The sequence below is a fragment of the Equus asinus genome, chromosome 5 (assembly GCF_041296235.1).
Source record: "Equus asinus isolate D_3611 breed Donkey chromosome 5, EquAss-T2T_v2, whole genome shotgun sequence".
Classification (NCBI taxonomy): domain Eukaryota; kingdom Metazoa; phylum Chordata; class Mammalia; order Perissodactyla; family Equidae; genus Equus; species Equus asinus.
This window is the reverse complement of record NC_091794.1, coordinates 38,783,328-38,799,708: the sequence shown is the minus strand read 5'-3', so window position 1 is coordinate 38,799,708 and position 16,381 is coordinate 38,783,328. Positions and strand designations below refer to the sequence as shown.

Here is a 16,381-nt window from a genome sequence, read left to right as displayed (position 1 = left end):
ATTAGATAGCAAAGCATTGTGTTTATTATTTAGTGACACTTTAATATGCCACCTCTTTAAAAAGACATATTCAAAGATGAAATATAAAATCTTATTACAGACAGTTCTGTTGTATTAAAATGTAAGTCTCATTACAGATCAGCATTAACAGATGGACGTTTGTAATTGATTTTGATGCTAGGGAACACTCACTTTGAACCCCAGTTAAGTAAAATGTTATTCCTCCCCCCCAAAAAATGTCCATTCTTCTCATCAGTAGACTTCTGTTATAAAAAAAATTATATTTGATTATTTTTATTACATTTTTTACCGTCTCAGTAAAAATTTTGTCAAAATTTATTTCCTCTTTTATGTGTAAGTACCTGCATAATATCCTCAATTTAGCCTCTTGGCCCACAAAACCTAAAATTGAAATATTTACTTCTTGGCCCTTTACAGAAAACATTTGCCAGCCGCTGATCTAGTTCACATGACCAAATTGGGAAATTTGTGTTTTACTGTTCTTAGATAATTTCTTAAGTATTTGTACTCTAAATCCATTCTCTTTTTTTAAATCAATTGTTTATAGGCAGATCAACTTTATTTAGGAACCCCCACTTAACGCAGTCTAATTTTTTCACAGTAAATTAAGGAGTGCTTCAGTGTAAGCACCAGTGTTGCTCGTGTGTAGGCATCTTAGATCTCTACAAGTACCTGTCATTTGCAGTCTTGTGCTACTAATGCAGAAAAACAAACGTGAAAAGGCTATGCCACAGTTGTCAATGTACATTTAGTGCTTTATTTACTTTTGTTATGCAGGCATTGATATGGTACTAAACTCTGGCTTTCATCAAAGAAAAACTTATTTAAGGGATGTTTTAAAGAGACACTACACCTCTCAGAAGGTTCAGTGCTTGAGTTCAAAAAGGTGATTGATCTAGATAATTATACTATAGTTTGAGAGCAGTCCTAGCACCATTATGGTTACTTAAACATTTAAGTATCAAGGAGAGCTCTCTAAAACATATAAATTAATTTCTCAGAATCATTTACTTTAATATGCCTTCTAAAATATTATTCCTGACCATAAAAGTAATAAATGTCCATTTAAAAATTGCTGGAAATGATAAAGAAGATATGATGGCTAATAACATAATCAACCATCTAAAGATAATTATTTGTGTTTAAAATATTTTCTGGAAGTCTACTATATATATGCTTTTAGTAAATCTGTTGAGATCATGGATGTTGTTCATTTCCCTTTTTGTACAAAAGCTGTATTATAAAGTGAAGACTATAGCTTAAAATGAATTTTAGGTTTGCTATGTGAAATTTATTTATATTTTAAAGATACCACCTTTTTGGTGAAATATACTTTCTGAGACAATCATACTTTCTGAGAATCATGTAAGTCAATAGGATTTTGATTTACAGGCTTTCAGGAAGTGTCTATTCTAAAAACATTGGATGGAGCAAAGAATTCTCTACCTTTGAAAGCTTTAATTTACATATTCATTCCTTCACAAACATATACTGATTGTCTCCTATCTAGGCATTTGGAACACAAAGTCATGTAAGGTGTATTGTTTACTCTCAGAATACTTAGAATGTAGAAAAAACAGAAGTAAATATATTGTCATAGACCTGTCACACCTGAATTGTAACTAAGGCAAGAACAGAAAGCTTTGAGTGGACAGAAGAGGGAAATTTTGTGGAACAACTCATGACTGTGTTATTTCCTAAGAGCTGAAATGTTAAATGATCAGAGAGTAACACAGAGAAGCAAAGGAGGCAGTGTATGCAAATTCCTATAGCTGAGAAAGAGGCTCATTCAAGGTATTGATTCTAGTTAGGTATGGCCAAAGAATGGAATAGATGGGAGAGGGTATGGGAAGTATTGAGACATGAGGCTACAGAGATGAGCAGGTGCTATCTATATGTGCCAGAACTGTGAGATGCTTTTCCATATTTCATAAATATCTCATGGATTCTTCTCAGCTAATTTGCTGATTTATGAAGCCCAGCCAGAGGAAAACTTTATTAGTGTGCCTTGGGAAATTTCCCTAGGAAAACTGATCGCCTTTGTCCCACTTTTGGCTGCTGTTCCTTCTTCCGAGGCATGTTCTCAGGCAGTGCTTACGCTGAACACATTGGAGGCAGCACAGGTTGCTAAGTAAAGTTTGGCCACCAGGGAGGAAAAACAGTCACTGTAGGTGCTGATTTCAGATATTAGAGAATTAATAAAGAAAAGAAAAATATATTTTTAAGAAATTTACGTCATAAAAGTTTATGTTATAAAAGGCAATTTTTTACCACTTTTTAGTTACAGTGCAACACAACAGTGATTAGGCATAGTATGAAAGACATCATTTTAATTCAAAAGATTTTTATTAATATTACAAGACTGAAATCTATCAATATATATTTAGTTTTTATAGCTTGTATTTCATTTACTTCTCATTTAAAAATCGAGGGTACAGACACTATGGAAAACACTGTGGAGGTTCCTCAGAAAACTAAAAATAGAACTACCATATGATCCAGCAATTCCACTTCTGAATATTTATCCAAAAGGAATAAAATCCCTATGTTGAAGAGATATCTGTACCCTCATATTCCTTGCATCATTATTCACAATAGCCGAGAATGGAAACAACCTAAGTGTCCATTGATGGATGAATGGATAAAAAAAATGTGATGTGTTTAGCTGTGTTTGTGTGTGTGTGTATCTTTATACGATGTATAAAGATACACACACACACACAAATATTCAGCCATAAAAAAGAAGGAAATCTTGCCTTTTGTGACTGTGTGGAAGATCATTGAGGGCATTAGGCTAAATGAAAAAATTCAGACAGAGGAAGACAAATACTTAATACATGGAATCTAAAAAAGCTGAACTCAGAAATCATAGAATGATGGTGGCCAGGGGGTGGGGTCTAGGGGAAGTGGGGACATGGTCAGGGGGTACAAAATTCCAGTTATAGGATGGTTAAGTTCTGGAGATCTAGTGTGTAGCATGGTGACTCTAATTAACAGTACTGTATTATATATTTGAAAGTTGTTAAAAGAGTACATCTTAAATGTTATTGCTACACACACAAAAATGGTAACTACATGCAGGGATGGAGGTGTTAACTAACTTTATTGTGGTAATCATTTTGCAATATGTACATGTGTCAAATCGTCACATTGCACTCCTTAAATTTACGTTTTATGTCACTAATAATCTCAATAAAGCTAGGGGAAAAAATAAAATAAAATTGGAGGGATATTTCTCTGTAGCAGTCTTCTATCCTTTGAACCCAATGGTGAACTATAGTATTTTCCTTGTGGATGTAGCACTGTGCTACTCTGAGTGCTGGCCTTCAAAAACATAAAGGACTTTGCACCAGAATGTAAATCTGTGCACTGCTTCTTTCATCGAGAAAGTCTTATTACCAAACGGGGAGTGAAGAGAAACTGTTAAAATAGTGTGCTCAGAAATGTAGTTGATTTACATATTCATACAAGCTTCTTGTCTCTTCAGGCAATGAATAGTTTACCCAGCTGCCAGTAATCAGACTATACTTTGAGTAGTACTCGTGTAGCATATGGTCACAAGGGAAGTGTGATCCATGTTCCACCATAGTAATATCTGGCATTACAGTCTGTTACAGGGGTTAATATGAAGAGGCAGTTATGATTCCTTCCTTCCTTTCCTTCCTACTTACACACATGATGAATCTAGCTCCTGAATTTCCTGAGCATTGTTGATTTCATTTAATTTTTTTAATTAGGAATTGCTAAATGTGTAACTAATAACATTTTAATTTTTGTAAGACTTTTCATACAATTTGAGACAGTATCCTCAGATTATGTGTTATAATTCACATTTTAGAAAATATAGTTACTAAATCTATATATCAATTCATTGTAAAATTGAATACATCTGTTTTACTCATCATATCAGTCACTGTCAGTTCTGCTTAATCTCAACTGTCAGGTAATACAACTCAGTTTGTTTCCTGATCTATCAGTTTTGTAAGAGTAAAGTCCATGGGTGAATGGTTCAGTAAAAATCTTTTGTTTAGTAAATGAGTGTAAATAATATGGCTTCAAAGTGTCCTACAGAAGATATAATTATTTTCTATCTTAGAATTAAAGAGGATCACGTGATTCAACATGGCCTCGTGGTGGATGGGACCAGCCTCTCTCTTGCCCTCAGGGAGCATGAAAAACTATTTATGGATGTTTGCAGAAATTGTTCAGCTGTATTATGCTGTCGTATGGCACCACTGCAGAAAGCAAAGGTATGTTTGTGTTATAAAAAGTCCCATAAAGATATTTAGATCTAAAAGTATTCTTTAAGGTTAATGCCTTATCTAGTTCCATTTGGTGGTATGCAATATATGAATCTTACTAGGAGTCAGTTACTTCTTATATTATGAATTTTAACCGTGTACCTTAAACCTTTGGAATTTTCAGAAGGAATATTAAAGTTTCAGCTATTCATAATGATCTAGAAAGTCTGTAATAGCAGTTTCTGATTTTCCTAAGATACAAATTTGAACTGTGATAACTGAAGTTTCACAAGTTACTTAACTAGTTACTTAGCTGTGAGACTTCAATTCATCTGCACCTTCAGGTAGTTCTGTTAATCTCTGCTTATTCTTGCGTTCTCATAAAGTAATAATCTCTTTGTTGAAAATGGCTATTAAGTGATAAATAGAACTTTAGCAAAAAGTTGAAAAGCCAATTAACTTGTGATGTGAAGCTGTATACAGGAAATAATTAAATTTCAGCTAACTTTGATTCAAATGAAAGCCTATACAAATATTTTTGTATTTGGAGTCTTAGACTGTAACTGTCACAGTGCACATCTAAACACTGATTGTTTCACATACAGGGGTAATAAATTAGACATCCAATTTTTTTTGGCTTCTTGGAATTTTGCTACAATGCCTATATTATTGTAATTCACATACCCCAGTCTATGGAGACTAAAACTGGAGACCAAACAGAGCTAACGCCTAGGTTCTTTATAAATGTATGTTCAACAATTCTAACGAAATCCTTTTTTTGATTTTATTAAATTTAATGTTGATTGCTTTTAAAATTTTTTTAAATTTTATTACAAGAGAAGATAATTATCTTCTGTATCAAGTGAAAGAATAATTTCTTGAGAAAGAAAAAGTTTTGCCAGACAAAGTTCAATTAAGTGTAATTATTTTTTTGCACACTTTATTATTAAGCTTTTTAGAAATTTAAGTTGTGTTTAAAAGATTCTTGCTTCTCATCATAAAATTCAAAGGTAGTACTCTGTTTTGCTGTGTCATTTCTGACATCTTAATGGAGACGTCCCTCAAAAAATGAACCCCAGTGCATATTATTGTCTAATATAAAATTAATTTTATTACTCTACTGTTCTTACAACAGAGTCATTTCAGATAAATGACTTTATATAAATACAAGAAAATTGAAATTTTATCATAAGTAACTAATTAGTTATGTGTCTTTCAGGTAATAAGACTGATAAAAGTCTCACCTGAGAAACCTATAACACTGGCTGTTGGTGATGGTGCTAATGACGTAAGCATGATACAAGAAGCACATGTTGGCATAGGTGATTGATTTTTTTTTCCTGAACTTTTAAAGTTGATATAATTATTTGGTGATTTTGAGATTTCCTTTTGTAGACTAAAGTGCAATATCAAATATATGAATGAAAACTAAATAGAACATGGTAATATATCACAGTATATTCCCATCAGAAGCCTATTATAATTAAGCCCAATATTTAGAATATTTTAATTCCAAATTTTCAAGGAAATAAGTACCATATAAGTGAATTTTATCTTTGTCAATTCTCCTTCATAATAAAGTAACTTTATTTTTACATGCCATTTTGTACGTTTTAAAGTGCTTTCACACATTATTTTGTCATTTTTAACCTCTAAGTTTGTGATTTCCATAGTTGCCTTCATGGTTTTAAATTCTTGCTTTAGATGCTATTATTATTTACTTTATTTGTCAACCTACAGATTCTGCAACTCATTTTAAAGACAAGTTTAAAGACAGGAAATTACACCAAACTATAATATAAAATTGCAAATAGTTTTCTAATTTAATAACCTTTATTCTAATTTCTTTTCTGTTTTTGCCTAAAATTTTTAGTGGATTCGGAATACTAATATTATATTTAAATTATCAATCATTTGCTATTTAAACCGTGTTCTGACCTGTCTTCCTCAATAATTTTATTATACAAATACAGAAGCTAAAGAGAAAAGTATGAGTTTTTTGTTGAAACGTAGAATTGTAGAGTTAGGCTAGTCCCTGCTCTGGTATCGCCTCTATAATGTCCTATGATGAGTAATTATCGAGTCTGATATTTCCAGTGTATGTCTCAAATCCGCTCCTTCCTCTTTGGGATAATTGACTCTTCATTTTGAAAACTTAATTTTCTTTCTAGTTCGTACGCTGTTGTTTCCCATAAATCTCCATAGCAATTTGATAACTTCCTATACCATACGTTAAAGAATAAAAAGCTACAATATTTGTAACAGTTTGTCTCTAGTATGATAACAGACAGACCAGTGACTAGAATAGATTCAAAAATCTAGAAATTTAGTGTATAACAAAGGAGATGTTTCAAATAAGTATGGAAACAAATTATTTGATAAAAAAAAATACTGATATAGCTGGCTAGTTATTTGGGGGGAAAAAGAGAAGTTGGGTCCCTTTCCATTGCTTATAGCAAAACAAATTTTTCCAAGTGGATTATTTTTCCAAGTGGATTAAGGGTTTAAATAATTTTTAAAGACCATGAAAGTAATAGAAGAAAAATTTAATGAATAATCCTGTAATTTGAGGTATGAAAGGATCTTCTAAGTACAAAATCAAACAAAGCAAAGAACTATAAAGGAAAAGATTGGTATATATGGCAGAAACACTCCTCAAAAACACGTTTTAAAGACAAGCTAGTAAAGAATATTTGCAAAATAGATGACAAAGTCTTAATATTCCTAATATGTGAGGTCTTAGCAAATTAAGGAGAATAAGAAAACACTCTAATAGAAATGTGTGGAAGGATGTGAGCCATTAGTTGTCACAAAAGGAGAAACCTCAAATAACTAAATGCATGAAAAAATTGTTTAGTCTCACTATTAATCAAAGAATGCAAGTTAAAATTGCCTATCGGATTGGCAAAAATTACAAAGATTGATAAAAGCTGGAATTGGCAAAGGTATAGATTAACAAATGCTCTAATCCAATGTTAGTGGGAGTGTAAATTGGTACACTCTGCATTATTGTGTATAGCAAAATTTTAAATGTGTGCCTATTGACCTAGCAATTATGCATCCAGGAATTTCTTTTAAGAAAATAAATGAATATGTTGACGAAGAAATATAAAAAATGTTCATAATGTATTAAGTGACAAAAGCAGATTATAAAACAGATAATCCCATATATATTAAATACGCCCAAAATATGCAGAAGGAAAAATTCTAAAAAGATATAGACTAAAAATAGTGTTTTTCTCTAGGTGTTATGAATATAGGTGATTGTCTTTACCTGTACATTTTAGAACATTTTGATTCTTTTATGAAAACAATTAAAAATTTTAATTTTGAAAAATAATTTTTCAAAGCTGCTTTCAGATTGAAAAAATAAACTTGGCAATAACTCTCTGAAACCTAGAGATTATTGTAACCTAAAAGAAATGTACTCTTATTTATCGATAACATTATGTACAGATTTCAAGTGATTTGTATACTTTCCTTTTAAAAAGCACATTTTGTTTGATTTATGTGTGAAAGTTTTAAAACAGTTAAACATGCTCATTTTTGCTAGGTTCAAATCAATTTGGATTTTTTTTATGTTCTTTGGAAATAGTGATGTTAAAGCTTTGTTTTTATAGCACTCTTTCCATTAGAAATCTGTTAACTAGTACGTTGTGCTTATTAGTGTAAAAATTGAGGTTCTTATTAGATGCTGAACTTTCTATATTATTTTTATATTAATTGTGTTTTATTTTATTATAGTCTTTGAAAATTTGTGTTATATACCTGGTGTATATATTGTAGCTTTTTATTAATTAAAAATTTGATTTAAGTAGAACAACTTTTTGGGAATCTGCTATCTGCTGTATATTAGGATACAGTGATCCTAAGTCCAGGTTCAGCTGCTATAGATAATTAAGATATTTACAGATATATCATGAAAATTATGCTTAGCAGTTATCAGTGAACTTGCCTTTTTGTCTCCTTTATTACAGGAATCATGGGTAAAGAAGGAAGACAAGCTGCAAGAAACAGTGACTATGCAATAGCTAGATTTAAATTCCTCTCCAAATTGCTTTTTGTTCATGGTCATTTTTATTATATTAGAATAGCTACCCTTGTACAGTATTTTTTTTATAAGGTGAGTTTCATGGAGATATTTTAGAATCAATTACTGCCATAGTAATTTGAAGTCTCAATTTAAGGAATGCTGTTATCATATATTCTTAAAAATTGTTTCTATAAGTGAAAATAACAGTTTATGGCATATGGTTTGATTATTTTGTCATAAATCTAATGTATACTGACAGAAAGCAAATCAGTAATTGCTGGAGGCTGGGGGTGCGGGTGATAGAATTGACTGGAAAGGAATATAGGAGAACTTTGCATGATAGAACAGTTCTCTAATTTGATTGTGGTGGTTACATGGGTGTATAAATTTGTCAAAGCACATCAAAATTTACACTTAAAATTGATATATTTTATTCTATGCAGATTAGAACACAACTAATTTGATTTCTTTAGTGTTGTTTTGTCCTGAACCAGTAATAAGTTTTGTTTAACTTCAATATGGTGGTTTCAAGCAGAGGTTTGTAATCTTTTTTGTACCATGAATGACCATTTGGTAGTCTAATGAGATGTATAAACTACTGCTCAGTGTAGGGGTTTTAGATGCATAAAATAAAATAGGTAGGATTACAAGAAAACTAATTATGTTGAAATACTGTTCTATCTCTTGACCCTTTTGGGGAGGGCGGGGTTCTGTGGAACCCATGTTAAGAGCCCCTGACTACCGAGACATTTAATACAGCAGAGTGTCCTTTATTGCGTTTATTCCTATAATTAAGTAATAGCTGCAAGACATTGAAAGAAAAGATAGATTGCATAGTGTTAATAGATGATAGTTTTTTTTTCTAGCGTATTATTATAGCTTTATTGTGGCATAAGTGTATTAAAATGGAAAGATGTTTTGATAGTTCCATTTTTGTGTTTTAAATATTTTTGCATTTTAAAGCTATTATAGCCCAACAGTTTAAGTAACCTTACTTATTGTACTATATATGAAAAGTACTGAATAATAGTTGGAAAGTTGTAAATTCAAAATTATGGTATTGCTTGGCAGGGAAAGGAATCAAGAGTATCTTTATTCTGACATTTGGCAGTGCTGCTTAGAATACTTTTAGGCATTTTTTAATAAAATGGGAATCCTATTTTCCCATTTTATATAGACAAGTTCTTATGGGCAGTTCTTCTACTTACCATATCAACTGAGATTGTGTTTTGAACTCTTTTAATAGCCATTTTTAGAAATTGTTTCTCTTTTAGGCCCAAATGTTTTAATTGTTTCGTTTTAATCTTGTTTTTCAGAATGTGTGCTTTATCACACCCCAATTTTTATATCAGTTCTACTGTTTGTTTTCTCAGCAAGTAAGTAAATAGAAGCTTTTGTTTTATCCTTTTAGAATAAAGTATGTGTGTTCAGTTTTTCGTAGATACTTGGAAGAACTTTGTCCATTTTTTCTAGTCCTGCAGATAATAGGACAAAACTTTTCCAATTAGTGTATTTAATTAGTATGGCATTCATAATATTTATTCTGATTTTCAGTTTGAAGTGAGTGTTAATATCAAAATATATTTTAATTTGGATGCCTTTTGAAAAATAGATACTAACTTTTTACAGGTTATGAGAGAATTTTGGTAACTTTTTTCAACTTACATGTAATATTTCTGTAAAAATCCCTGTCAAGCCAGGCCAGATAACTGTTGGGGGATTAGATCATTATATATCTTTTCACTCATAGAATTTTTTTAGATTTGGAGGGAACTTTAATGATTGAGTCCAGGAATGACATCTAACTTTCATCTCAGAAGCCAACTCTAAATAATTGTTAGAGGCCACCAAGACTGCTGTATTGAAAAGGGTTCTGAAGCTATAGGCTCAGGGAAAAAACCCATAATTGGTTAGCAGTAGCTGTAATGAACACATGGTGGGTCTTTAGTTGTACACATGTCACATATTTGCCATTTCTTACCTGCTCTTATTTTATAGAAAAGGAAATTGAAATCCACAGAGATTAAGTAACTTGCCCAAGATCACATAGTAGCTAAGTTAATAACTAAATCATACTTAGACCTGTTTTTGACTGAGCACCCTTTTTACATACCAGACTATACATCTCTAATTGATCAAGACATTCGTTCTAATTTATCGAAATAACAAGAGCTTAACTATCTTAGGTTTCTCATGAGTTGATTCTATCCTTAAGCACTATTTTCGCCTCTGTTTACAACCTGTAACTCTAAATTCCAAATATTTGCTTGGGCATTGATTGCCATTAACAATGTTTGCTTACTTGAATAAAATAAAGAATGTTTTAAGAGCGTATGACAAAGGAAACCTAACCTATTTTGATTAGATTTTTCAGGGAGTTTATAGTATAATTTGAGAGAGAGTATTATAAAAGCAATATATGAAGCATAGGCAAAGTGCTAAGCAATTCATACCAGCAGTAGCACATATGACTGTTGAGAAGAGGAAGCTATCATCAAGGACTTGAGCCAATGTTTAAAGTCTCCTGGATCATACCTTAAAGAAAATATGGGACTTAGATGGGAAGACAAAGCCATGAAAGCAGAACTATATGTGTAGCATATCAAAGGAATAGTAAGAAGTCTAGGATACATGTAGGAGAATTGTGTAAAATTACATCAGTGACCAAATTGTAGAGAATCTTGAAATACAGATTCAATTCACTATAATTCCAGGATCACTTGACATAACAGAATGTTCCATTTCCCACAAAGAATATAAATCTAGGGACGTTATATGTTTATGTCTATATAAGAAACAAATTGGAATTGTTAAAATGGATTTTTGTGTCAATTGAGCAGATTACATAATTTTTATGCCTTTTTTTAATATGCTGCTTTGTGATGATATGCATAGTAGTAATACATAGTTTAGAATCTCAAGAGTCCTACCAATTTCTTTTTCTAGACACTGTATGACAGCGTGTACCTGACTTTATACAATATTTGTTTTACTTCCCTACCTATTCTGACATATAGTCTATTGGAACAGCATATAGACCCTCACGTTTTACAGAACAAGCCCACCCTGTATCGGTAAGTATTTTCCAGTAGTAAATGTCCATAACAGTTATGATTGCAAGTAGTTTATTACATAGTTACCAATTTCTAAAAATACCTTAAAAATAAGCGAATACATTTGAAAGTGTCTTGGTGATTAATACTTTACTGACGAAAGTACTTTAGTTGTCATATGATTAGTAATTGTTGAACATCAAAGAGAAATTTTGAAGAATTTTTCCAGTGTTTTTAGGAATGATCACTTTCATCCTAGGAATGCATTGGGCGATTGTGTAATTTGCACTTACTCTTGCAAACCAGCAATATTCTGTTTCATGTGCACAAAAGAAGTTATTCAGTAATTGGTTGTCTCTAGAGTTCCTAAAAAATTAGTTCATGTTCTAGCATTGTGAAATTTATGAGTAGTAATCAATGCAAAATGCAGGGTTGAGGACATTAATTCCTGTCCCATATCCCCTGGATTATTCCTGCATCCCCTGAACCAAGTAATCACAGAGATGTGGAACTATTCCTCAGGTAGTTCCCACATTAACCTGATCCCCACTCTTATAGAGCTGTCAGTTATCCAGAAATGGCAAAAGATTCCTTGATTTCGCAGGATGTCTAGGACTGGGCTTGACCCAAGATTGGCACAGACTGTTCTTTCCATAATATCTATTGATGGACATGAAGTCAATTAGGAGCCTCAGTGCTGAATCTAACTCAAATAACTTCACTAAAAAGAAACAATCATGGCAGAGTGGCAGAATGTTCACAATAGAATATAATACAGATAAATCAACTTTTCACCATTAAACTGAAGTATTATGCCTATCATATTTATCAAATTAGAAAATGTATTTAAATATATTATGTGAACTATAAGCTGTTACACAGATGTTATTATAAGCAGTGGTTTATAAATTTGGATTTATTCTTTCTGCTAATATTTTCAAGCAATTTTGAATTAAAAATCCATCTTGTTTTTTTAATTATCAAATTGTAATAATCATTTAGTGGGTAAATGATGAGTCCTAATGTGTTTCTTTTTTTTTTCTTTTTTTTAATTTACAGAGACATTAGTAAAAACCGTCAACTAAGCATTAAAACATTTCTTTATTGGACCATCCTGGGTTTCAGTCATGCCTTTATTTTCTTTTTTGGATCCTATTTTCTAATGGAGAAAGATACATCTCTGCTTGGAAATGGCCAGGTAAAATATATAGTTTTTTAAAGAATGCCTGTTAATAATTTGATTTAGTTGGGTTTCTGATAACTTTCTGTCATAAAAAATAAAATTCAATTGCAGATATTAAGTTAAAATTTAATTATAAAGATTTTAAACTTTTTTTTACTTAATAAAATTTCATGCAAATGAAGATTAAAACAGAAAGGCAATACAGAGTAATCTTAATATGAAACAAGTTATTAGGCAATTTTTCTATTCAAAAATTAATTCATTCAGGAGTATGTTCATGCACCTGCATGGTGTTCACTTTAGGATTGCGTTTTAATAAAAATAACACTGTTAATTCAGTCCTTCCTAGTGTCTTAAGTGCTTTATGCACCCCGTCTCCATTAATCCTCACAATAATCCTGTTGGAAAGATATATGACCCACCTTCTTCAGATGAGAAATGAGGAACTTAGTGTTTAGTTTTTTGCTTTTAATTGCATGAATTATTCTTGTGGCATGCTTGGGAAGTGCTACCATACTCTTCCATGTACACTAGCAATTCTGAGGAGGTCAAAAGTTACTATTTAGAATGGCCACTTTTCTGAAATGTGGAATTAGAAAAGAGTGCTGCACAGTATGTTGTTACTGTGTCCTGATTGAATGCTCATGTTGAGAGACTCTTGGCAGAACTAGACTTCTCTTTCTAGGCTTAGCTAGATGGAGTAGACGGAAAGGAAATGACAGCAGTGTTCTATGGTGGACTAAAAGTGCTTGTCACCTTTAGTTTCCCTGTTCCACTGGCAGTACGTAGTATTGCAAAATATACTTGGAGACACACAGATACAAGATTTGCAGCTGGGAGAATATGAAGTTTTGTCTTTCTGACAAACTTTTATTGAGGACAAACCATTCCAATGTACTATACGAGGCTCTGTTATATGAGAGTAACTGACACATTCGGTCATGGAGTTTCAAGTCTTGTGAGGGATACAGAAATTGAGCAAGTAAAATAACACAATATGCAAGTGCAGTGAAGGAAATGGATTTCAATTGTAGAGAGGCTTCAACCATTCACATTCTTTTAGGATGTAGAGTAGGAACATACATATTACTGCCACTTCACTTTTGAGGCCATATTTAGCCTGATTTGGACAAAAATATGAATCTAGTTTGAGTAGCATAAGGGTTACAGCACTTCCCAAATAATAACTACCTTTTATTGAGTTTTTTCTCTGTGCCAGGTGTATTACATTATTAGCTTATTAAATCCTAATAACAACCTGTGTGAAGAAAATATCATTTATTACTTTTTGCGTATTAGAAAATTAACCTCAGAAACTTGCCTCAGGTCACACAGTAAGTAAATTACAAGAGAAGATTTTAAACTCAAATCTGTATGGCTTCAAAGCCTGTGTACTTAGCCACAATCCTAAATTCCTTTGAGAAACAAGTATTAGCCTGGTGCCCTTCTGCACAGTATTGCCACTGTGCAGGGACCATCAAACATATAGTGAGTATGCCCATTTCCACCTGAAATATTGGGGTGGAAACTGGACAGAATGAAGAGGGGAAAAGAGTCAAGACAGAAGATGTCATTGGATGAAAAGAAAATTAAAGAAATCTTTTGTTGCTAGTTACTACTTTTTTTCCTGATTTTAAAAGTAATAGGTGCCCATCGTGGTGAATTTGAAATTTATAGGAAAAAATATAAAGAAAATAAATTACCTGTTATCCTTCTACCCAGATATAATTACTTCTATCATTTTAACATATTTTCTTCCATTGTTTTTTGTTTTTTGCTATTTTTCACTAGCCAAATAATTTATATCCCCTTATTTCTCAATTATAGCTATATTATAATTATCCCCTTAGTATAGCCTAAGTGATTTTCTATGTTATTAAAAATGCTTCAAAAATATTTTTTCACAGTTATATAATGTCCTATTACATGTCATAATTCTCTTAATTTGAGAGTTTAAGTTTGTTTCTAGTTAATTTTTTAAATTAAATTTTGAGCATGCTTTATCTAAATTTTTGTATATTATCTTTATGCAGTATCAAATCTTTGTATATTATCTTTATGCAAAAGATAAAATTTTAATGAAGGGTAAATTGTTGTTGGCCTTTAGTACAAGTTTTTTTTTTTCTTTACCAGCTGTTAATTATTGGTTTCTTTTGTTTTTTAGCTCAAATTATAAGTCATTCACTTCTTTCCCCTTTTAGCCTACCAGTTCTCCCTCTCAGATATATACCAGTAGAAATTAATCTACCTCTCTCTGCCACCAGTATACCAGGTATAGTGGAAAAGAAACACACATTGGAATCAGTTAAATGGATTCCCATCCTGGCACCTGAAGTTGAAGTTATCATTTGAGTGATTTGGGATGAGTGAGTTAGCCTCTCTTAAGATTCGGTTTCCTCACCTGCAAAATTAGCATAATCCCTACCTTATAGGTTTGCTATGACGACTAAATGACATATTATATGTAAAGCATTAGGCATGGTGGCTAGTATATAGAAGTACTCAAAAAGTCTTAGCAGTATTTGTTTTTATTTTTACTGTCAGATCATGTTGAAGGCCCGGTCTTCCCCAATCCCACCTGATCTACTTCTCCCTGAAACTCTCCTCTTTAACTGTGTAAATTAAACTGACCTTGCTGGCTCTCTGAGGACTTGCACTGGTTTCTACTTCTAAGCCATTACTACATTTCCTCTCTAGAATGCTCTCGCCTCTTCTTTCCAAAGTCTCTCTTACAACCATCTATTCCTCAGGGTTGAGCCCACAGACCCCTATCCTTTGGCTCCAGCTCCCCTCACATCTCCCTCTACTGAAAATCTCTTTAGACATCTAGTCCCTGTCCCATTGGTCAGCAATGATGAATGCTTTCTGTTTTGCAATAATTATTGTTGTCTGCCCAAGAAATCTACAAATGATTGAGAGCCTAGAGTAGAAAACATTATTAGGGGAAGTATGGGAAGAGGAGTGACTGGAGGTAAAGATGAAGTCAATGCAAAATAAGTCATCTTGAGAGAGGAGCAAGAGAAAGAGTTGCAGTAGTTTGACATCCAGGTAGGACAGGACAGTTCATGGGAAGTTTAGATTCTACCCCCATTTTTTGTATAAAGGTCTAGCAGTATCATGAATATTATAAGTATTGATTAATATTCAAAATGTTTTTGAAGTATTCACTCATTCTTAATTTCTCTTTAACTTAAGAAAGAACTATTCATTCTTCGTGTGTTTATCTCAGATCTTTTTAATAGGTCTTCCTTCCCCTTAGTAAAATATAAGAATCCTGATTAATTTTCTCTCACATCTGAAAGACTGGAAGAGTGTATGTGACATATCTGAGTACCTGTTTGTGTATTTGACTACAAACTGCTTTTCTATGGGCAGATCTTTATCTTCAGCACACCATAAAAGTGACATTTCTGTACTGTTGCTTCTTAAAATTTGCCAGAGAACAAAAATATATTAAGAGGACTGAACTAGTGACTAATTTTTAAATTGCTTTTCTTCAAAAGAGTAGAATTAAACTTATGAAATTTGCCTAGCTTTATGCAAGCTTAAAATGCTCACAAATGCATTTTGTTCGCAGACACTGGGGATGGAGGGAGCAGATCCATTTCTAGGTCGGCAAAAGGGGAGGCAGTGATGAGAAAGGGAGCTTGCTGGGGGGCAAGCAGGACTGCAGAAGCCAGAGCAGAGGTGGTGGAGGATTTGCTCTGGGAGCCTCTGTGGCCAGGTTTATGCCTTAAAAAAAAACCCTGGTAGCTTAGGAGTGACATCAGCATCATGGTGGAGTGAGTTTTCCCAGTAATCTTTCCCTTCCAATATATGACAAAAAGAACATTCATACTCCAACAGAGGA

The 16,381-nt window shown here is 32.5% G+C and overlaps 1 protein-coding gene across 7 annotated transcripts in view; it reads left to right on the top strand.

The window, feature by feature from the left end:
- Positions 1-16,381, top strand: part of ATP11B (ATPase phospholipid transporting 11B (putative)) — a 110,168-nt gene that overhangs the window by 61,868 nt on the left and 31,919 nt on the right. For all 7 annotated transcript variants that reach the window (XR_011503268.1, XM_070509362.1, XM_044771136.2 and 4 more), the window contains 6 exons: positions 4,118-4,271; positions 5,482-5,584; positions 8,240-8,385; positions 9,612-9,671; positions 11,242-11,369; positions 12,408-12,546. Coding sequence is in view for 6 of the 7 variants with exons in the window: in XM_070509362.1 (XP_070365463.1) it covers positions 4,118-4,271; positions 5,482-5,584; positions 8,240-8,385; positions 9,612-9,671; positions 11,242-11,369; positions 12,408-12,546 (730 nt within the window). In the remaining variant the exon portion in view is untranslated. The remainder of the gene's footprint in view (positions 1-4,117; positions 4,272-5,481; positions 5,585-8,239; positions 8,386-9,611; positions 9,672-11,241; positions 11,370-12,407; positions 12,547-16,381) is intronic.